The 24,028-nt window shown below is 38.5% G+C and overlaps 1 protein-coding gene across 1 annotated transcript; it reads right to left on the reverse strand.

The window, feature by feature from the left end:
• Positions 1 to 1,072: 1,072 nt before the first annotated feature.
• Positions 1,073 to 23,990, reverse strand: ACAA2 (acetyl-CoA acyltransferase 2). The gene is made up of 10 exons (XM_033087794.1): positions 23,860 to 23,990; positions 19,281 to 19,447; positions 16,613 to 16,741; positions 15,275 to 15,391; positions 13,809 to 13,956; positions 11,625 to 11,800; positions 10,947 to 11,076; positions 8,301 to 8,371; positions 2,676 to 2,830; positions 1,073 to 1,448 (listed from the first exon to the last, which is right to left on the reverse strand). The coding sequence occupies exons 1-10, from the start codon at positions 23,873 to 23,875 to the stop codon at positions 1,364 to 1,366; spliced, it is 1,194 nt and encodes a 397-aa protein (XP_032943685.1). The 5' UTR covers positions 23,876 to 23,990; the 3' UTR covers positions 1,073 to 1,363.
• Between the last annotated feature and the right edge of the window lie 38 nt (positions 23,991 to 24,028).

A 24,028-nucleotide genomic window follows, 5' to 3' on the forward strand; every position in this document is an offset into this window, starting at 1 on the left:
GGGAAAAACAATCTAATAGGACATAGTTTATTAACATCAAGACTAAGTTCAGTAATTTTGCTCCTTGGACATTTATCTCAGAATGAATTATGAACATCACTCAACACACAAATTAAACTGGTTTTCAAAATAGTTGAGAAAACAACACAAGACAACTCAACAACAAATAAATAACTCAATTTAAAAAATGGGAAAAGGACTTAAAATAGGTATTTCTCCAAGATTTTTGAGTGGCCAATAAGCACAGAAAAATGCTCAAATCACTCTTAGGGAAATGCAAGTCAAAACCACAATGAGCTATCACCTCACACCCACTAGGATGTCTAAAAACAAGCAGAAAAGAACAAGTACTGGCAAGGATGTAGAAAAATTGAAACGCTTGTGCACTGTTGGTGGGAGTGTAAAATGGTGTAGCTACTGTGGAAAACAGTAAGGCAATTCCTCGAAATATTAAAAACAGAATTACCATATTATCCAGCCATTCCACTTCTGGGTTTTTATACCCAAAAATGCTGACTGGAAGGCCGCGGACAGCTGTCTCTACGGCCTTCTTTACAGCAGCATTATCCATAATAGCCAACAGATGGCAGCAACCCAAATGTCCATTGACGAAAGGCTAATCAAAATGTGGCATATATGTATAATGGAATACTAGTCAGCCTTACAAAAAAAAAAAAAAAAAAAAGACAATTCTGACACAGGCTACAAACATGGATGAACCTTGAGGACATTATGCTAAGTGACATAAGCTAGTCGCAAGAAGACAAATACTGTGTGATTCTTCTTATATGAGGTACCTGGAATAATTAAATTCACATACAGAAAGTAGAATAGTGGTTGCCAGGGGCTGCAGGCAGGGAGGAGTGGGGAATTGTTTAATAGCTACAGTAGTTTTGCACATGAAAAATGTTCTGGAGAAGGATGGTGGTGATGGTTGCCTGACAACTTGGGTGTACTTAATGCCACTGAACAGTACACTTAAAAATGCTGAAGATGGGAAATTTTATGTTTTGTGTATTTTACCACAATTGAAAAAATAGAAAAATACAAGAAATGACAGGAGAGGATTAGCTGAGCTTAAGGCAATATTTATTCAATTTCCTTGCAATCGTATTATCTAAGGCATAAGTGGTGGTTATTTGGCAAGGATACAATTCCTTTTAAGGCCTTCTGTAGTTTGATTTTAGTTCAGAAGTACATTGTATTTGGTGTAAATTTGAGAGAACTTACTCTGGCATCTTTTTTGCCTTGGTCACTTTCAGGGGCAGTCCATGGCCGGTTCTGCAGCTGCTCTGAAGGTCACCTGGTTCACGGTGGCCTGGCCAAGGAAAGTGAAAGTGGGCCATGGTGGACTTTGCTTTCCTCACACTGTCCTCTCGATGATGACTGCAATTCCTTGGCCACCCCCAATGCAAGCCGATCCGACCGCATACTTCCCACCGCGACGCCTGGAGAAAAAAGCAGCGGCTGAAATCTACTCACACAGTTAACAGAATTGATTAGATAATTAATTTAATAGGATCACTAATGGTTACATTTGTGTTATTCATTCTCATTCAGCTCATCATCTCAACATGTTCCTCAATCCTCAGTATTATAGTCAGAACAGGAGAATTTGGAAAGCTGAATATTCTTATTAAGAAAAAAGTAGTAACACAGAAGAGGGAGGCTGAAACGTACGTACGAGCTTAGGTGTGCTCTGAGAAAGGAGTGGGGTAGGAGGTAACTCAGACAAACAGGGAACTGAGGCAGGGAGAGTAAACATTCACCCCTTTGGTTTACATGGTTTTAGATTTTTATGGCAACTTAGAGTAAGTGTAATTAGTGAAGTTGGTCCATGTGAAAAGCAGATAATTGAGAAACATTTCATGTCCCTTTCATAAAAATTAGACTCCTTTAAAGAACCACCTGTTCTCATTCCTCAGTCCTGATGGAATGACCTTGAATAAACCATCAGGAATTATTTTTGTACACATCAATTATTCATTCTGACTCAACAAATCACTAAGTGATACAAGTCCCATTTACATTAACCTAACAGGGAGCCAGCATGGTTTTTTAACCTGATATATTTGGTTTCATCTGCAATTTTTCTACTAACAGAGCAAAATGGTCCAAAATAATACACAGTACCAGAAGGAGAAGCTCTCCTATCAAAACTGAAAAGTATCAAACACACAGAAGGCTCTTCCTGGAACCCTGGGAACAGTAAAGGAAAAGCTTAGCTCAGATTCAAATTGTCAGATTGTTTTGGTTTCTTAAACGACATTAAACGACAGCAACGAGGTCAGAAACCTCTCAGTATGTTCTTTGTTTTCTGAAATTATTTTATCTTCCTCCCACAGCTGGCACTAGAGTGCAAGTGCCATGAGAGCCAGGACGTCATCATGTGCTCCCGCTGTGTACCAGTGCAGGGAGAGGGCCGTACGCACGATGGCCCCTCAGTGAACACACAACAAACACAAGGAAGAACGCACATCCCCAGAGCAGAGCCACTACTAAGTCACTGCGTCACCTACAAGCTGAAAAGCGGTGCCCAAGTAACTTACTCCTGGTGAGAAGCAGTACAGGGGGATCTGAGGAAGAGGAAAAGATGTTGGATTGTTCTGGGGAAACCTAAATCCTTGCATTTCTACAAGAGGAGAATCTGAAATGCAACAATTTCTAGCAAGTACCTTAATTCATGAACCAGGTGTGCGGTAATTCTTGACCCAGATCCTCCCAATGGGTGACCCAAAGCAATGGCTCCTCCATTCACATTGGTTTTACTTGGGTCAAGATCCAAACTCTGCTGTACAGCCAAGTACTGGGGAGCAAAAGCTTCATTCACCTTAAAAACAATTGAAACACTGATAAAAATCCTTATTCAAAAACTGATTTTTAACTGAGAATTGTCCAGTTCCAGAGAAAGTTAATTTTGCTGTTTTTCCTTATTTTGCAAGGTTATTTTATCTTTAGTCATTCTTTGTAACGGTATCAGGTTTGAACATAGGTATATTTACTAACCATGACTTTAAGTCAAATGCATCCCTTAGAGAAAAGAAATCCTCAGTAATATTATAAATGGCTACTAGAGGCAGTGGGATACTGGAGCAAGATGGACGGTTCAAATCTTGGCTGTATGCGTGTTCTTTAAACTCTTGAAAGTCAAGTTTCCTCAACATGTGACTGTAGTATCATCCTAAGCATTATTGCCAAGGGTAAGTCAAATCATGGGTATTAAGCGGCTATTATTGTATTAACTGACACATAGTAAGTACTCAATAAACAGTTACTTTTATTACTACTCCCCAGTACTACTACCCATACTTCCAAGAGACTGACAACAAAGAATAAGCTTTCCGAGCCGGATACATAAGAATGGTTATTATGTTGCAATGTGGCAGAACTGAAAAGTATCATATTGTTGTATTATACTTAACAAGGCTGGCTATGAAATTACCTCACTTCAAGTTTATAGCACTGTATTTTCATATAGTCGTAGTTAGAGAACTTTATAGATAAGAAAGGTGATTTTAAGGTAACTTTTATAGAGCTGGGGATCAAAATCCAGTGTTGTGTTCTTTCCTACTATATTTTGTGCTCTACCAAGATAGTGCCCTATTTGTCCTTAGATTCAACATTATTTTTCTATTAATAGTCCTGCTCAAGGAGGTACTAAGAGACTTAGAGTATGTTGTGAAATTAGGCTTTTGAACCTAGGAAAAACTACCACGTGCTCATCAAATATCCCAAAGACAATCACATTAAGGGTGCTGAGAGTTATTTCCTTGAGTATTTTTATATCTATGAAAGATTATGAAAAGCTTTGAAGAGCTGACATATTCCAAATTTTAAGAGTGAAATCTAAAGTCAGAAATTTAGTGGTACTTATTTGCTAATACAAATATGGTAATTAAGCAGCCACTTTGAGGCTCTGAACTGTTTGGAAGAAGAGGTTTAAGGATAAAACATTTATCTGAAACCATGATTTCCGATTTCCTGTGTGAGAGATTACCACAGAGGAAATCACACAGGTGCCTAGAGTGAAAAGGCCCTCAATCAATTTAAATGAGATATTTCCTGTTATCTTAGTTATTGACCAATGTCAAGTGGCATATGCTTAATAAGCTAAATATTTCAAATAGTCCCAAAAGGTAGAATGTATATAATCTATCCTTAAGTATTTTCTTCTCTATCCCTTCTTTTAATAGTGCTAAATACTTGCAATGCCTTTGTTCTAAACCAACGTTTAAAAAAAAATCACTCTACCATTAAATTTAAGTTTTCAATGCCAAAAATTATGATAGGTGCATCCCAAATCAGGCCACAGCTAAGAGCCAAGGTAAGTTTGGTGGTGGTGGTGGGGGGATGTCTTAATTTGAGGGGAGGGCCAGAAACTTCTAGATTTGCACCAGATATTATTTTTCTATTAGGTCAATTCTTTTTTTTTTTTAAAATAATTGTTTTATTTTTCAATTACAGTTGACATACAATATTGTATTAGTTTCAGGTGTACAACATAGTGATTAGACATTTATATAACTTACGAGGTGATCACTGTGATAAATCTAGTACCCATCTGACACCATACAAAGTTATTACAATATTCTTGACTATATTCCTTATGCTATACTTTATATCCTCATGACTATTTTGTAACTATCAATTTGTACTTCTTAATTCCTTCCCCTTCTTTCACCCACACCCCCAACACCCTTTCCACCTGGCAACCATCAAAATACTCTCTGTACCTGTGGGCTTGTTTCTGTTTTGTTTTTTAAAAATCATATGGTATTTGTCTTTCTCTGACTTATTTCACTTAGTATAGTACCCTCTAGGTCCATCCATGTTGTTTGAGATGGCAAAATTTCATTCTTTTTTATGATTGAGCAATATTCCATTGTACATATGTACCACCTCTTCATTATGCATTCATCCACTGATGGATACCCAGGCTGCCTCCGTATCTTGGTTATTGTAAATGATGCTGCAATGAACATACGGATGCACACTTCCCTTCAAATTAGTGTTTCGGGTTTCTTTGGATAAACACCCAGAAGTGGGATTACTGGGTCCTTGTCTCGTTATAGCCTTTGTTTTAAAATCTATTTTATCTGATATAAGTATTGCTACCCCAGATTTTTTCATTTCCAATTTCATGAAATATCTTTTCCATCTGTTTACTTTCAGTCTGTGTTTGTCTTTCAATCTGAAGTTGAGTGTCTTGTAGGCAGCATATATATAAGGGTCATGTTTTTTTATCCACTCAGCTACCCTATGTCTTTTGATTGGAGCATTTAATTCATTTACATTGAAAGCAATTGTTGATAGATATGTATTTATTGCCATTTTATTATTCATATTTTGATCTTTTTTTCCCTTCTACTTAAAGAAGTCCCTTTAACATTTCTTGTAATACTAATTTGGTGATGATGAACTACTTTAGTTTTTTCCTGACTGGGAAGTTCTATATCTGTCCTTCAATTCTAAATGATAGCTTTGCTGGATAGAGTCATCCTGATTGTAGGTCCTTGTTTTTCATCCCTTTGAATATTTCGTGCCAATCCCTTCTGGACTGCAGTTTCTTTGGAAATCAGCCTACTCTTTTATGGGAGTTCTGTTGTAGGTAACTAACTGCCTTTCTCTTGCTGCTCTTAAGATTCTCTTTGTCTTTACCCTTTGGCATTTTAATTGTGATGTGTCTTGGTGTGGGCCTCTTTGGGTTCATCTTGTTTGGGACTTTCTGTACTTCCTGGGCTTGTGTGTCTATTTCCTTTGCCATGTTTGGGAAGTTTTCCATCATTATTTCTTCAAATAGGTTTTCAATTCCTTGCTTTCTCTCTTCTTCTGGTACTCCTATGATGTGAATGTTGGTAGCTTGATGCTGTTCCAGAGATCCCTTAAACTACAGGGGTACCTCAGTTTTCGAACGAAATCCATTCTGGAAGACCGTTCAAATTCTGAAACGTCCAAAAACCGAGGCATGGTTTCCCCATAGAAAGCAATGAAAAATGGATTAATCTGTTCCAGACCTTTAAAAATCAACCCCTAAAACTGAAAATCAGCATGAATTTTACTATCTAATGATACCATAGATCCATAAGATTTATGGCGTTTGTAAACTGAAATGTTCGTCAATGGAGATGTTCGAAAACCGAGGTACCACTGTATCTTCATTTTTTTGGATTCTTTTTTATTTTTTGCATTCTAATTGGGTATTTTCTGCTACCTTATCTTCCAAATTACAGATTCAATCCTTTGCTTCATGTAATCTACTGTTGATTACCTCTAATGTATTCTTTATTTCAGTTATTATATTCCTCATTTCTGATTGGTTCTTTTATATGTTTCTATCTCCATTTTTATGTTTCCTATCTGTTGAAGGTCTCATTAAAATCATCGAACATCTTCATAAACAGTGTTTTGAACTCTGCGTCTGGTAGATTGCTTGTCTCTATTTTGCTTAGTTCTTTTTCTGGAACTTTGTTCTGTTCTTTCATTTGAGACATGTTTCTTTGTCTCCCCATTTGGCTGCCTCCTTGTATTTGTTTCTGTCTATGTATTAGGTAGAGCTACTATGTCTCCTGGTCTTAGTAGAGTGGCCTTATCTAGTGGGTGTCCTGTGGGACCCAGTGGTGCAGTCTCCCTGGTCACCTGAGCTGGGTGCTCCAGGTGTGTCCCTTGTGTGGGTTGCATGTGCCCTCCTGCTGCAGATGAGCCTTGGTTGCTGTTTGCCTGTCAATGGGAGGGATTGACTCTCAGGCTGATTTCTTTTGAGGATTGTCTGTGACTACAGTGGAGGAGCTGTTGTGCAGGGGCTGACCTTATGAAGAATTCGATTTAGCAGGGCTCTGGTGCCTGCCTAATCTGCCCTTTGGGTGTGTCATCTGTGGAGGCAGCCAGGTGGTGCTCTGACTATAGCTGAAGCCGGTCCTGGGGCTTCCTGGAATGAGCCACAAAGCAGTATGCTGATGCTGCCACCCTGCTGGGCTTAGAAGTGCCTAGGAGGGGCTATGCTGCAAACCAAGGCTGGCTGCTGCTGGTGTTGGGCTTGGGGATGCTTAGCAAGAGGTATAGGGCACACAGAGGCCAGATGCTGCTTGTTTGGGTTTTGTGAACCTTTGAGAGATTTTAGGAAAGTCCACAGCATGAGCCAAGACAGGCTGTTTGTATGGAAAAGCCACTGGAAATGGCTTGGGTGGGCCTGAACGTTGGGTGGTGCGGGGTCTTAGGGAATCACCAAGGGGAGGCTAATGGTGTTAGCTAGGTTGATGGAAACTCAGATATGGCATCCCCTAAGTCTGAACACTGAAGCGGGGAGAGCACAACAAAGAAACTATGGCTTCTGCCAGCATTTCTGTCTGGGAGAAAGCTGTCCTTCCAGACCTTGCTGTGAAGCCAAACAATTCAGTTCCTCCCTGCATGTCCCTGGTACCTTTCAAGCTGCTGTCCCAGTGCTGGAGCTCAGAGCTAGTCTGTCAGTGAGTAAGTCCATGCATAGGACCTTTAAGAGCAGTGCCTGGGACTCCAGCAGCAATCTGTCTCACTCAGTCATAATTTTAACTGGTTTTCACAGCCAGAAGTTATGGGGCCCTCTCTTCCCCAGCACTAGAACCTTGGTCTGGGGAGCCTGGTGTGGGGCTGGGAAACCTCGCTCATTGGGGGTGCCTCCACAAACAAGCTCCCCCTCCTGATTTTAACTGCCATATGCAGGTGTGGGACCTGCCCATTTCACATTTCCGCCCCTCCTACCAGTTTCGACATGGCTTCTTCTATATGTCATTAGTTGTAGGACTTCTGTTCAGCTAGACTTCAGACGATTCTCAATGATGGTTGTTTTGTAGTTTAGTTGTAATTCTGATGTGGTCATGAAAAGATGCAAGCACAGCATTTACCTATTTTTTGCTATCTTAACCAGAATTAGGTCAATTCTTTACTTGTATTTTTTTCACTTTAATTCATAAAATACAATTAACGTTATTTATTTCTTACCTATTTTATACAATAATCATTTCAATTCAACAAGCACATTAATAGTCTAAAATGTAGTCGACTCTTAAGAGGTCCTATGATTGTTTTAGGAATTTATACTTTAGTAGGAAAAGTCACGGTGTTTTGATTATTTAAATATAAATAAAACATTTTAATCAGGTAAAGTACCAACACGAGGCATGTAATGAAAAAGTAGTATTTAGATGCACGTCATTTGGAAAGGCTAACAGTACTAAAACAAAAAGAGGTATAAAATACCAAACTGAAGCCATTTATGCTATACAAGTTGGCGGTTTATTCATATTGTAAAAAAGTAGAAAACTTACCTCTACCAAATCCATGTCCTTAACACTCAATCCTGTTTTCTTCAGCGCCCCATTGATAGCAGGGACAGGACCTATGTTAGAACAAAATCCAATTTCATCTTATATTTATTTATGTGTCAAATTTCTCCATCTTTATTAAATAGTTAAGTAAGGAGGAAATAATGTGACAGTTTTTAGTAGCTTGAAAGCTTGCTATCTTGAAAACACACTATTGAATGATGTGACAATAAAGAGACAGAAAATGGGACCAAGATGAAAAGCTGTTTATGCAGTCAAATTCTAGATGAGAGACTTACATGAAAAGGACAGTTCCCATACCACTCTGTTATTTACTGGGACTTGGGAAGGTATAGTATTCTTGTTGGGAAAAGGAGGCTTTATTTCTAGTCCTGGTTCCAACCACTAATAGCTGTGACCTTGGGCACCTTTTGGGGCTATAAGCTTCTCATCAGAAGTTCATTGATTTGGTTTTTAATCTTTTACTTTTTAAGTATTGGAATCCTTTCTACAAATGAAGCCCAGTAATAAACCTAGAGCTGCTCCAGCTGAAGAGGCTCAAAGTTCTACCCACCAACCCCCACCACTGCCACCCCTACAGCGTTCCAGGGGGCACTCTTTCCATAACTGCGTCCTTTGTCAGAGCCATTACTGTTCTCTTCAAGTCCTGGCTTTCCTCCTTTTTCTGGTTCTTCAGCTACTCTGCAGGGCTAAGGATTGCTACGTGTTGGATAACTGTGTAACTGAGGAACTGTTCTTAGAAATTCTTTTACATCCCTACCAGACACTCAATAGTCTATTTCCCCCTGCTTATTCATCCAGTGCACTTCATGGAGTAACCTTGCTGAATCCCATACTACAGCTGAGAGACGAGCTGTCTAGGTGAAGAGGACATCTGACACTGTGGGACATTTGGCATATGTAGTTCTGGTCAAGCCCTGAGGAAAAAAGATAATCTTTCCACATGCATTCATTGTGCTACAGGGCAAACATCTAGACCCTGGAATAGAAGGAAGGCATTTTCTTTGCTCACTGATTATGTTAATGTATCAGAACCTATTAAATGAGGTTAAACTGAAAAAGAACTATAAAATAACTATTTATCTACATCAGATACATTTGATAGATCATCAAAACCATCTAGGTTCATTGAAAAAAAACCTTGTATTCCTAGGCTCTACCCTGGATCTGCTGAAACAAAATCTTGTGTGTGTGTTTGGGGTGGGGTGGGGAGGATTTATGGGTGAATTTTGATGATCATTTGGGGTTGGGAACCATTGTTCTAGATACCAAAGTGACAAATGTCACACCAATATATAGATACTTAATTATTTAAGCTACCTTCCAACTGTATAACAAAAGCTATGTTTTGCTGATAGTGTAGCTGAAAGCTAATAAGCTTTTAAGACCATTAACATAGGAAAAAAAAAACTTTTAACAGATGTTTCCATAGTCTGCAGTTTGGGTTGACATAATTTGCAATACAGTGAAAGATGACAAGGTGTGGACATGCCAGCTTTCTTTCTTAGAAATTCTATAGAGATAAATCTTCTCTGAAGGACACGTCAGCCAATATGGATGGGTACTAACTTAGTCCCAAATCAGCATAAGTGGTGTTATTTGAGTAGGACCAGTGGGGTTACACTGAAGGATCTCTGAAAGGCAGGTCTTCCCCCCTTCTATTCTGGGACCTATTCAAAAACCAATTTAGTCAAAAAAATGCCTAACTAAGCTCACAGAAAATTCTTTGGACTTATCAAGAATCTGAATCTACACCCAGGGCAAGCTTTTCCTTGGGGTATGAGGGAACAGATGGGATAGATCAAAACCTTTGGGCACCAATTTTATTTTTGTGAGGTACTTCATTGGTTCCCTGTTTCCCCAGAGAATGGTGACAGAAACTATTAGAATTCAGCATCATCTGCGGTGCGTAGGAGTGCATCCAGCAAAAAGCTACTTCTAATTCAGATTTTTACAGCCAAGACTATAAATGTTTGCAGGGAGTTAGAAATCTTCTCTCATTAGTACCTTGCCAGTTGAGATACACGTTTATAATTCTTCATTTTCCTGCTGAGGCAGGTGAGTATTACTCTGAGTTCCTGAGGTAACAGTGAAAAGAGCAGCACTTGAATTAGAGAGACCTGGATTCACATCCTGGTTCCATCACTTATCGGTTTGGAACTTTATAAGACAACCTCCCAAAGCCTGAGTTTTCTCATTCACAAAGAAATCTCACTTACTAGAGTTATGGGAGGATTAAATGAGATATAATAATGACCATGTGTAAAATACAAAGAAAGATGTTTACCTTCTTCATATAGCCTTCTCTGTTATGCCACATAATTTCTCGTATCTCACATTTTCTTTTATCTTGTCAGTACCTTGTAATTCTTATTATTTTCTATGTGTTAATTTTAAATATCTCAAATGGACAATAAGACATGATTACTGCCCAGAAGGTGTTTACATGGTCTTGGTTTTCCTACTGAAACTAACAGTTTTTCATAAAGGTTGGTTGTTTAAAAAACTGATTCCCAATCTCCTTTTCTCTCTAAGTGACCTTGATTTGGCTGTTTCAGGAATCAAAATGCCAAAGAAGACCTATCTCCAAAAATATAACAGAACCAGTCTGTTTTACTACAAACTTACCAATACCCATAATAGAGGGATCACATCCAGACACAAAATAGCCCACGACTCTTGCCAGTGGTGTGAAGTTATGTTTTTTAACAGCATCTTCACTAGCTATGATAACAGCTCCAGCACCATCAGATACTCCCTTGGAAACAAAAACAGAAGATTAACTAGAGAGTAACAGAATGCAGTTAAGTCAAAGTTTGAACTAATGGAGTAGTATTATTAGGATATGGCAATACACAGGAAGCAGTGCCCTAATTTGGGTTGTAACAAATAGTACTAGTGGTACTCTGGTCAATTACAGAGATTGTTTTAGACACAGAATACAACCTCACTAAAGGAAGATGGGAAAGAATATCAAGGAAAAGCTTAGATCCAGATGTGGGTAGATGTAAGGAGAAATCTAAATGAGTTATAAACATGATAAAGAAAAAAAGGACGAAAACTGAAATCATAAACCAGGCAGATTTCCTTCTAACATTCTGAAAAGACTAAGAAATTGGAAAAGTATTATATAAGGGCCCCTGGCTAAAATATTTTGTTTTGATCTATGAAAACCCAAATTAATAGAATATGAACACTCTTAGTGTAAGCTTAAGACTCGCATGAAAAGTATCTACGAGATACCACATGATTATTTTTCATTGAACACATCAGGAAGAGTTCAAGATAATCTGTGATGCCACCTACCGATGCATTGCCCGCAGTAACGGTTCCTTCTTTCTTGAACACTGGAGCAAGTTTATGTAACTGTTCCAGGGTTGTTTGGGGCCGAGGGTGCTCATCGACTTGCATTGTCTGTTTTCCTTTCCTTGTCTTCACCTCAATTGGTGCCATCTCATCATTAAAGTAGCCAGCATCACTCGCTGAAATAGTCAAAAGACTATCGTAAGAATGGGGAAAAAAGAAGAGAAACAAGAAAAGGAACTAAATCAACCACACCCTTCAATTTCATTTCTAGTCTACCCTTTCCTCACAGCCTACCTTAATATGAGCCTTTATTACTTATATAATTTACCTTGCCTACTGGAGGAATTAATGTACTGTTGATGCATTCTGTACTTCTTAAAAATTATAATTCTGATTTTCTTCTTTTTACTACAATGTTTTATAAGGTCCTGCTAGACCGTTAGCAGTTTTTATTTATCTGTTAGGTACAAATGTAATGGCACTAAATGTTTTTAATGCCTTTTTTGAACTTCTCTGGGCTGGTAAGAAGTAATTAAAAAGTTACCAAGTTAACAACAATAATGTACTGCATACTTAAGTTTGTTAAGATAGTATATCTCATGTTAAGTGCTCTTAGCACAAAAAGAAAAAGAAAGTTACCAAGTTGTCTATGTCACTAAGTAATCTATGACTGAAATTTAATGACAAGCAAACTGAAGAAATTACGTGAGCTACTGATGACACAGTTCTAAATGAAACAGCTTACCTACTTCCACCTCCTTATATACTTCCACTGACTAGAGTGGACGATAGTAATCCAAAGCTTCAAAAATAGGGTAAGTCTGTAATAACACCACCTTAATTCTGGTATCACTTTACAGTAGGCTACACATTTCCCTTATTTGGTTTTCACAACAACTGTGTTAAAGAAATAGGGGAGGAAAATATTTTTTATCTCTATTATTAGAGATAGTCAAATATCTCTAATAATATTTATCTCTATTTTACAGATAGTCAGTGAATAAATGACTTGACTGAGGTCAGATAATGTGTATGTGGCAAAACTAGAAATAGAACTGGTAAGTCTTGACCTCTAGACTAATAATACCCTTCCACTTTAAATGTGTAACTAAAAAACACAGAGGATGAATTGGATGGCATCAGCTCCATTCCACTTATGCCTCTGAAATGCTGAGATGGACTTTATCCTCGCTATTCCAAGCAAATATTAATATCTTAAATAAGAGTTTCCATTGATTTATAATAGTCTAATTTCAAAAGTCATTTTCAGAAGACTAACAAATTTCTTCAATCCACCATACTGATGAAAAGAACTGCCATCACGTTGCCCACTTTGAACTAGTTCCACCTCACCCTGTAGTGTTAAACAAGGGCACCACTTGGATTGGTTCTACGCCTGAGTCAGGTGCAATGATTCTCAATTAGGAATGGAGTGGGAGGCAGAAAAGGATACCCAGTGGGTCTTTTCCAAACATAACATCCCTCCTTGTGAATATAATATGCCTTACGGAGGAGGACATCCTCTATGTCCCAGTAGTCCACTGAGCCATCAGCTCTGGTGAGAGTGTATCATAGCCCTCAGAGTGTTCAACAGTCCCAGTGCGGGGAAAAAATTCAAGTATACAGATAGGGCCAGTTAACAATACCACTTTTTAAGTAGTGATGCATTTCAAAAGAGAATTTCCCAGTGAATTTTGCAGTCATTAATACCTGATCATCTAAAAACAAAGGAATGATGAAAAATGTGATTTTCAAAAGGTATGATTTTAAACCAATATTGTTATATAATCATTATCTGAAACGATAAAAATCTTTCCTATAGTTTTTAAAATTGAGGTATAATTGACATGTAACATATTAGTTTCAGGTGTACAACACAATGATTCAATATTTGTTTATATTGTGAAATGATCATCACAATAAGTCTAGTTTACATCTGTCACCAGGTGGAAGTTACAAAATTTTTTTTCTTGTGACGAGAACTTTTAAAATCTGCTCTTTTAGCAACTTTCAAATATGCAATACAGTATTATTAACTATATCATGCTGTATTACATTCCCATGACTTATTTATTTTATAACTGAAAGTTTATACCTTTTGACTTCCTTCACCCATTTTACCTATTCCCCCAGCCCTCTACAGTTTTTCTTCTTTGAATACTTATAATATCCGGTTTTACTGACCAGCTTTCCACCTCTGCTGTGACTGCAGGGCGTATTTGTCACAGTCTTCTCTGCTTATTTTATGTTTCTCAGCAAGATTCTCTGCTGTAATTGCCATGGGGATTTTGACATACTGATCTGTTAATGCTGACCACAAAGTGTCTTCCAGCTGTTAAAAGACATTAATAATAAAGTGATTTATTAAAGCATAGCTTTTGAAAGTAATATGCTGTAATTTCTTCAAATTTAAATAATTAACAGTTCCAATAAACAAAAGTAAATTAGACTTTCTGGTAGCATTTACTATTACTACTATTCATATTTGGTTCTGAGACATTTTTAAAAAACATCCAATGACATAATAAAATGACACATTCTCTTCTCTCTCTAAATGTGGGGCTCTAAAGAGAGCCAATAGTGCTAAATGTGCAGGGTGAGAACACAAGAAATTATCCTACAATCAAAAACCTTCAAGGTTTCATTTTGTTAGAAACCTAACAGAGTCCTCATGCATTGTTTCCCTATAGCCACCTTTGTAAACCACGGTTATGAGCTCTGTAGGAAAGAGTATCTCTGTTCCTTTTTCATCCCATGCCTTCAAGTGATAGGAACAGCTGGTTCCATCAGTTACTATGAGGTTGAAAAGAACGTGGGGCAGGCTTCTTGAGTGACAGAAAAAGTTGGTAAGTATTGTCCAATTAGTTACCTCTGATAGACGTGCCACATCTGTTTCTTCTAGATTGCCTCATCACCTTTTGAGTCACTGATTTTTCTTTCCAAAGATTTTCTCAAATACATTTGGTGTGTAAAACAATCTCATCTTTACTAAGTCTTATTCTTTTCAACTTTCAAAAAGGCCAGGTGAGAAACCAAGTGAACAGTGTAAATTAATCATTACAATTGAAAAATGTTAAAAATGTAAAATGTCATTAGTCCTTTCAGATGGGAGGGACAGCACGCTATCCATCGTTCTTTATCAGTACTATCATTCTCAGGCTGTAGCTCTCAGAAGTGTAAGGATCAGTTTCTGTCTGACTGATCTGGGACAATATACTCGATATTCAAAGAGAATATTTTCTGTGATGAAGAAGAAATCCATTCGGCAATTCTGGAGATTGCTCCAGAAATAAAACTTCCATAAATCATGGCAAAGATTTAATTACTTGGTTTGCTAATTATTCAGTAGAGAGATTAATTCGGCCTTTGCCTATCTTTATGATCTTCTTGCCATCCTCCATCTCCCCAAGTGTTAATTCTACTACCAGAGGTGTGCTAAGATAAAAGTCTAATTTTATGTGGGTTAAAATGTCAAAACTAACAACCAAAATAGAGTTTTGAACTAGCTTACAAATTTCAAATCATATCTTGCCAATCCCCTATTAACAAAATTGGTTTCAAACTTAGTTTTCTCTCCCCAAAATGGTGTTATTAGAATTATTAGTATAATAGCTTGAGAAATAATTGTTAACAAGTTTAATGGTTTCAACCTTGATATCTGCTCCAAGCTTGGTTCCAAAACGTGTGTTTCTGACACAGTAGGGAGCCTGGCTCATGTTTTCAGTTCCTCCACACAAGACAACTTCAGCATCTTTAACACAAATTTCCTATTTTAAAAAAAATGAACAACAAAACCTTTTTATTATGACAGAAGTGTGTATTAAAAAGTATGTGTTAAGCAGTAAACTAATAGTAAATCTAATAACTAACTTATCCTACCTTAAAAAGAATCCGTTTCATTCTGTCAACTCTTTCTACTATTTGTATTTCTCAGAAAAGAAGAAAATCACAGGCCTCCAAAGGCCCAATGTTTAAAATGATTGCTAGGAAAATCAGGATGACTATACATGATATATTGTTACAGAAATAAATTAATGTGATAATAATTTATTCATTACAAAATGTCTATTTATTTTATTTCGTAATAAAATGAAGATGGACAAATAAAATTAGATTTCACGGTATGCCTTCTCCCTGTGCTCAAAGGACAAATCGATTTGCCCAATAATCCCTTAAAAAGGTCATACTAGTTTGTACTTCTACCAACAGTAACATTTAGTTCCTTTTTATAAAATACATTTCTTATCATCCCCTAAATTCTCCAACTCTCTTCGTCATCTTACAGTCTTTATTCAGTGTTTCAAACTGCCTCACAGACCTGGGTTTAAATTCTGCCTCTAAGACTTAGTAACCTTAAGGGCTTTAATAATTAGTTTACTTGCCTATAAACAGGATTAACGGTTGTTGCCTCATAGGATGATTGTGAAGATTAAGTGAGATATTGAATGTAAATCTAGCACACTGTCTGGCATATAGGAAGCCCTTCTTAATAAAATGAGCCATGATTCGTTTTTTGAAAAACTGTGATTAAATATACATAAAATTCACTACTTTAACCAATTTTAAGTGTATAGTTCATTAAGTACATTCACATAGTTGTGCAACCACCCTCCATCTCCAGAAGTCTTTCATCTTCCCAAACTGAAACTTTGTACCCATTGAACAATAACCCCCTAGCGCCTCTCTCCAACACCACTCTATCTTCTGTCTCTATGAATTTGACTCCTCTAGGTGCCTCACCTAAGTGGAATCATACGATATTTGTCTTTTCTGTGACTGGTTTATTCCATTTAGTATAATATCTTCAAAGTTCATTGTTAGCTTTTAAGGAACTATTTTTTTCCTGTGAATACTTTTCCAAGAAAAATCAAATACTGACCTCTCTTAATAAGCACTATAAATAAAACCCTAGCGTTATATTGCAGGGGGGCATTTCCTCTGATAGTGTTTAACATATGTCAGAGAATTAAATATAATATTGTCCATACCTGACATCCATTCACAATGGACTGGAAACCAGAGCCGCAGAGCCTATTAATAGTGAGAGCTGAGGTCTCTTTTGGGACTCCCACACGCAAACCAACATGCCTTGCCAAGTACACAGCATCTGAAGAAGTCTGGAACAGAGGTTAAAGACAAAGAATTATCTCTATAAATCTAGGAATTAAGGACAAAATATATGGAAAGGTTGGCAATCTATCAAAAATTATAAACTATATGGCTCTAAGATAGGACACAATGCATACAGCTACAGCATATTTCATATAATACCTATGTTTATGACTTGAATAAAAACTGTAATTTGGTCTATAGGTTTTAAAACATACTAAGTATGAGAAATCCTTATGTTAAGTCCTCAGTAGAAGACAGAAATTTATAACAATTAGAGCGATTTAAAAATGGAATAGGCTACCTCAGAGTAGTCTGTTCCTTAACAGAGGAAGTATCTGAAGATGTGGTTCTCAACCTTGGCTGCACACTGGAAAAACCAGGAAAGCTTTATTAACATACTGAGGCTTAAGCTCCTAAAAAACCCAATTAAACCAGAAAAGCTGTAGGCAGGGCATGGACTTCAGTAGTTACAGCAGTCCTCCCTTATGGGCAGGTTCACTTTCTGCGGTTTCAGTTACCCAAGATCAACCGCAGTCTGAAAATGTTAAATGAGAATTCCAGAAATAAGTAATTCCTAAGTTTTAACCTGCATGCCATTCTAAGTAGCGTGATGAAATCTTGTGCCGTCCCACTTCATCCAGGAATCCTCCTTTTGCCCAGCATACCCACACTGTATATGCTACCTACACCACCCCATGAGTTACTTAGCAGCCGCCTGGGTTATCAGATGGACTGTCGTGGAACGGCACTGCTTGTGTTCAAGTCACCCTTCTTTTACTTCATAATGGCCCCAAAGCACAAGAGTAGTGATGCTGGCAATTCGGATATGCCAAAAAGAAGCCATGAAGTGCTTCCTTTAAATGAAAAGGTGAAAAGTTCTCAATTTAAGGAAAGAAAAAAAAAATCATAGCTGAGGTCGCTAAGACCTACAGTAAGAACCAATCTTCGAACCATGAAACTGTCTAATTTATAAATTAAACTTTATCATAGGTACGTACATATAGGAAAAAACATAGTATATATAGGGTCCGCCACTATCTGCAGCCTCAGGCATCCACTGGGGGTCCTGGAACGTAGCACCCCTGAGAATAACAGGGGACTTTTAAAAGCACCCAGATGATTACAATGTGAAACTGAGGCTGAGACCTGCTGACCTGGGAAGGGGAGAGATGACCAACTGGTCAGGAGGGTGAGGTGGGACTAGAGCACTGCTTCCTAAATTTTAAAATGCATACTGGGACATCATTTTGTTAAAATGTGGGTTCACAATCAACAGGTCTAGGACTGCCTGAAATTCTGCATTTCTACACATTTCCCCAATGAAGCCAATGTTGCTGGTCCAAGGACCACACTTTGAGTAAGAAGGAAAGAAGTAACATTAAAAAAACCCCAATAATAACAACAGCATTTATTGTCGAGAGCTAAAGCAAATTTGATGAAATATGAAGAATTAGTCCATCAAAGTAACAGGCTTTAGGGTGTATACTGCCCTATGTTTTTTAACTTTTTTATTTGGGTTTGTTATGCTACTTAGGTGGGTAGAAAGAGAGAACCAATTAACTTCAAGTAAGTCAAGGAAATTAATCTATTTAAGAAGCAATAAATCAAATCATTATGTTCTACACCTAAAATGAATACAATGCTGTAAGTCAATTATATCTCAATAAAACTGGGGGGAATAAAAAAACACTAAGAAGCAAAGAAATATACCCCAAATTAGAGAGGGTGCCAAAAAAATGTATACACACTTTAAGAAAGGAAAAAACTGTGTTAAAATTGTAATATTCAATATGTACCAATAATACAAGATGAATACAAGTCACGTTTGACTTCTGCAGTTATAAAAGGTGCTCAGAGTGGTAACCATCAGCGTCCAGACATTTCTTATGATAGCGAACACTGGTTGGTAGACTTCTGTGGCGAGTGTGTGAACTGTTCCAACACCAGAGCAGAAGCAGCAGGACTTGCTGTGCGAGAACTCCCGGATCTTCCCTTGTGCACATCACACACAGCACCACGCATCTCAGACTTATCACAAATGCGTGCAATTGTTGGGCATGTTGGAGGTTCTGTTGCATACTCACGCCTCCATTGTCCTTGTGCGTCCACAACGTTCTCGAATTTCAAATACCACTTCAAAATGGTCTTGCGCTCCTGGAATGACAATGGTGCTTCCACCCTTTTCTCTGCCTGTCCTGCATGTCGCATGGTGATGCTGGCATTCATTTGATCAACGCCATCTTTTGGGCAGACATCACACTACACATTGCTACCTTAATTCAATTCAACTTCGAAAAGTAATGCATAGATAACACCTCTTAAAATGTGTATATATTTTTTTTGGCACCCCTCGTATATAGTTTCCAGAATATATGCTCCTTTGAATTATGTATGTCATTGTTTCTGGAGTCAGAGGATTACTCAAATTATAAATACCTTTAACTATTATTAAGTAATTCCGCATGCTGACATGTTAAAGGAATTATGTTTAGAAACTGATAAAAGGAAGCAACAGGAATGAATACCATCCTCTGCCCCACTAACCTGTAAGACATTGCCAACAACGACACTGTCAATAGTCTCAGGCGGTACTTTGCCAGCAGACAAGGCAGCCCTGGCAGCAAATTCAGCCAAGTCGGTACTTGTGAAGTCTTTCAGGAGACCTCCATACGCTCCGAAGGGCGTTCGCTTAGCAGCAACGATAAACACACCTATTGCAGTGAGGAGACTTGTTAGCAATTATAGATTAGTTAGTGACTCTTAACATGCTTTAAATAATCTCACTGTGAAACCTTATTGTAAAATACAATTTTCAATTAGATAACTGAAAATCTTTGCACACACAAAGTCTCCCCAAAACAATCTGAGCACACATCTCCCCATCTTGTCAAGAAACTATGGAACTTTAAAGAATGGATTTGTGCCCAGATACTGACCTCTCATTGAGATCACTCAAACATTATACCACTATTGTATCTAAGTATAATCCCCGTTTATGCTAGTGATCTCTTTCCATGGAACAAACAAAACCTATCCTAAAAAAAAATAAATAAATAAATCTCAGCTTCTCTTTTCATACATTTGAGAAATTTACAGTCTAAAAAAAGAATGTTAGGAGTTAAAGATGTCCAAAAACTGAAATACAGTGAAAAGACATTAATCCAGAGACATCAATCCAAATAATCTCACTGTGAAACCTTATTGTAAAATACAATTTTCAATTAGATAACTGAAAATCTTTGCACACACACAGTCTCAGAAATACCAAGAAAAGTTCTGCGAAGGTGGCTGATGTGACTGTAGAGAACAAACAACACTAGAAGAGAAACAGGAATTCTGCCTTCCTTTCTATAACATTAGGTAAATTTTTACTCATTTAATTAGAGCAACTACAGACAGCAACTAAGACAAATGAAGGAAAACTACTATTGCATCCGTTTCAGTTTCAGGATTAAAGTAATTTGGCAGCCTTGACTAACTGTCTTGAAGAGATACGCAAACATTCCCAACAAAGCTAGAGATCAGTAAGAGAACTAGTATTTGTTGGGTGCAATCCTTCTACCAAACACTGGAATGGGTGCTAGTAGAAAACTGGGGGATTGGTTCTTCTTGTTGACAGAAATCTGATAATGATAATCTTTACCAAAGTCAATTATGCTCCCATTCAAAAGTGTCATTTTCCCTACAATAATCAGTCAAGTGTTCTTTCTTATTCACTAATCCCGCAAGCACTTGCTATGCTACTTGAGAGACATGCCTATGTATATGTATTCTAACTAGCCAGTTACAATTGCTACCGGTATTGGAAGCTCAAGGCTTGGGATGTAGTCACAGCCACTACCTACCCGTCATTATAGACAAGTCATTTTACCTTTCTGGACATCAGTGTCCTCATCTATGACATAAGGAAACAGGTAAAAATATCCCTAGGTTTAACACCATAGTAAACTATGTCACAAATTTATAAACTTTATACTTCTTAATATATGAGGTGTAATCAAACATTATGGTGAATGTTTAAATAAAAAAAAATATTACAGTAAAAGACACGTTGCCATTAATCCCCATCAAAATATCCCCTCTTGCTTCAAACACATTTAACCCATCATTCTTGCCACTTTCTGAAGCAGTTCTGGAAATCCTCTTTCGTGTCTTTAGTTGTGCTGTCTTGGCTGCCTCGATGTCCTGAATCATTTTGACTTTTTTGCCACGTATCAGAAGTGATGTGTGACATGGAGCACTATCATGATGGAGGATGATTTATGGCACACTTTAAAATGCTTCTCTCAGACCTTCCTGGTGGCTCAGGAGGTTAAAGCTCCATGCTCCTAACTCCGAAGGCTGCCAGTTTGATTCCCACATGGGCCAGTCGGCTCTCAACCACAAGGTTGCCAGTTCAATTCCTAGACTCCCGCAAGGGAGGGTGGGCAGCGCCCCCTGCAACTAAGATTGAACACTGCACCATGAGCTGAGCTGCTGCTGAGCTCCCAGATGGCTCAGTTGGTTGGAGCGCGTCCTCTCAACCACAAGGTTGCCGGTTTGACTCCTGCAAGGGATGGTGGGCTGTGCCCCTTGCAACTAGAAAAAACGGCAACTGGACCTAGAGCTGAGCTGCGCCCGACACAACTAGGACTGAAAAGGACAACAACCTAAAGCTGAACGGCACCCTCCACAACTAAGATTGAAAGGACAACAACTTGACTTGGAAAAAAGTCCTGGAAGTACACACTCTTCCCCAATAAAGTCCTGTTCCCCTTCTCCAATAAAATCTTTAAAAAAAAAAATTACGTTATGTCCACCTTATTCACCAGATCTGGCACCCTGCAACTTCTGGCTCTTCCCCAAAGTCAAAATGACCATGAAAGGTAAACATTTTGAATCCATTCTGGGCACCAAGGCAGCCTCAACAGCACAACTAAAGACACTCACGAAAGAGGACTTCCAGACTGCTTCAGAAAGTGGCAAGAACAATGGGATGAGTGTGTTCGAAGTGAGGGGGAGTATTTTAAAGGGGATTAATGGTAATGTGTCTTTTACTGCGTGGACGGAAAAGGGGCCACATATTAAACCTGACAAGCTCAGGAGATTGAAAATAACCCCATAGGATGGTGTGAGCATAAAAAATTTCATAACTAAGTGGGACATGGCGGGAAGTCACCTTCAGCTTCCTTCATGAAGTTAATCTGTGCCTTTAAGTGAGCCTATCTGTTGTCTTTTTGCACCTAAGATAACATCTTTAAAATGTCAGTAATCCTTTTTCTGGACCAGAGCTGGAAATTGCAAAATCCCTCATTATTATGCTTGTCTCCTGATTACCATCTCTATATGCTGTAAAAAGCAAACGGTTAACTATCCTGCACACACCTATGTAAAAGAAGTACCTGTCTCTCCAACTTACTTTTATTCAATCCCAGAGATTTCCCCACTTTGCTTTCCCCCACCCCCTTAATCTACCACCAATGGATTTCAGGTAACCTTCCTTCTTTGACTTTATGTATAAAATGAGCTGCAAAGGGCCATTTCACGGAGCATTTTATCAATCCGTTGCGATTTTGATTCCTGGCAATTGTCAGTTTGGCTCAAATAAACTCTTATAAGCTTTCTCTTAGGTTGGATGTTTTTTGACAACTGTAATAATTTTCTTTTAATTTAAACATTCACTATATATATATATATATATATATTTTTTTTATCACACTTCTAGGTGTTGATGTATATTCTTTTCCCTTACTGGGTTCACAGTTTTCATCAATTTTTCAGAGGGGTCTGTATTATAACGAAATGGTAAGAACCACTGATAAAATATTAAACAGAAAAATCATAAAAATATAATTTCTTTTTAATAAAGATTCTCATTCCATTGCAGCTTTTAAATCAATTGAATTTTTTGAACACCTTGTCAAAAAAAGTCAATGTGCTGTTTATTAAGTAAATGTAGTAAATTCAGAGATGGAAAAAGCACTGACAATTTAAATCTAACTGTAGGAAAGGGAACGCATTACATTTTGTCTCAGAATACCTACTTTTCACTTGAACTGTTCACATGCCATTTTGGCTCTTCTGAGCTCCAGATACCCCTATCCAACTGCCTACCTGACATCTCCACTTGTGCTTCAATCTTCTCTTCCAAATCTATTCTTTCCCCAGTTTTCCTCACTCTGTAAGTGGCAGTATGAACACAATTCTTCAAATCTGAAACCTGAAATCATTCTTGACATTTCTCATTGACCGGCCACCAACCACCAAGTTCCACCAAATCCATCTCCAAATCTATCTCATTCACCCCTCCTCCTTTCTCCCCAATTCCATTGTCCCCCACTCCAGTGCAAACCATCATCTATCTGTTGATTGGACTTCTGCAGTAGATTCTTAAATGGTCTTAAATCCTCCTGGTTGCTACATAGACAGTATTATGGTCCCGAGGAAATCAGGACAGAGTAGAAATCAGATTCTGTCATTTCCATATTTGAAAGTCTTCTATTGCCTTCCACTGAGTTTAGAATAAAATCCCACCTCTTTCAGAGCCCACAGGGCACTGACCACCAGAATGTTGGTTCTCGGATCCTGCCGAGCCTCGGGGACTTGACATACAGTATTCTAATTGAATGTGTTTCAAAGGACACATATGGTAAGGATGAACTCTGTTGTTCTCAAAACTAAAATTCGATTGGACTGTGCCCATTGGCAGCCGCGAGCCCTGCCAACCCCACCCAACGACAAGTCCGAAAGGCAGCTTTGCTCCTCTGTGATGCACCCCTGCGTCCCAGGCTGCCTTGGGCTCATGGCGCCGCCCGTTTTCCAGTAGCTGAACTAGGTGGGTCACTACTACGCGAAGAAGGGGAATGACCTTCAAGGTCAGACAGCAAGCAAGCAAACCGTGGTCTGGACTCTCAAATGCAAATCGCACCTAAATCACTGTTGCTAGTACCTTACAAACATGTTTTCCCCTGAACCCAAACAATCCTTTCGGGCTGTTGTTTTTGAAGTTCCCTTTAATGCTGAGGAGACTGAACTGTAACCCCAGCAACCCCTACATCTCCGCCGAGACTTGACGCAAAATCTGGCCTAAGGAGAGCAAGACCACAAGGGGCGAGGACAGGCTGGGCCGCAGCGCGGTGCTCACCTCGGAGCAGGGCCATGGCGGCGGCAAGCGTCAGACAGCGCTGGGCTCCTCCGCGGATTCAGAGCCCACCCCCACCACCCGGGCCTTAAGAGAGCGCAGCGGCGCCCACGAGGCCACGCCCCTGACTTTTCACCCATTTCGCGGCTGGCGCCAACGCTGCGCCTGCGCC

This window comes from Rhinolophus ferrumequinum, chromosome 19 (genome assembly GCF_004115265.2).
Source record: "Rhinolophus ferrumequinum isolate MPI-CBG mRhiFer1 chromosome 19, mRhiFer1_v1.p, whole genome shotgun sequence".
Lineage (NCBI taxonomy): Eukaryota > Metazoa > Chordata > Mammalia > Chiroptera > Rhinolophidae > Rhinolophus > Rhinolophus ferrumequinum.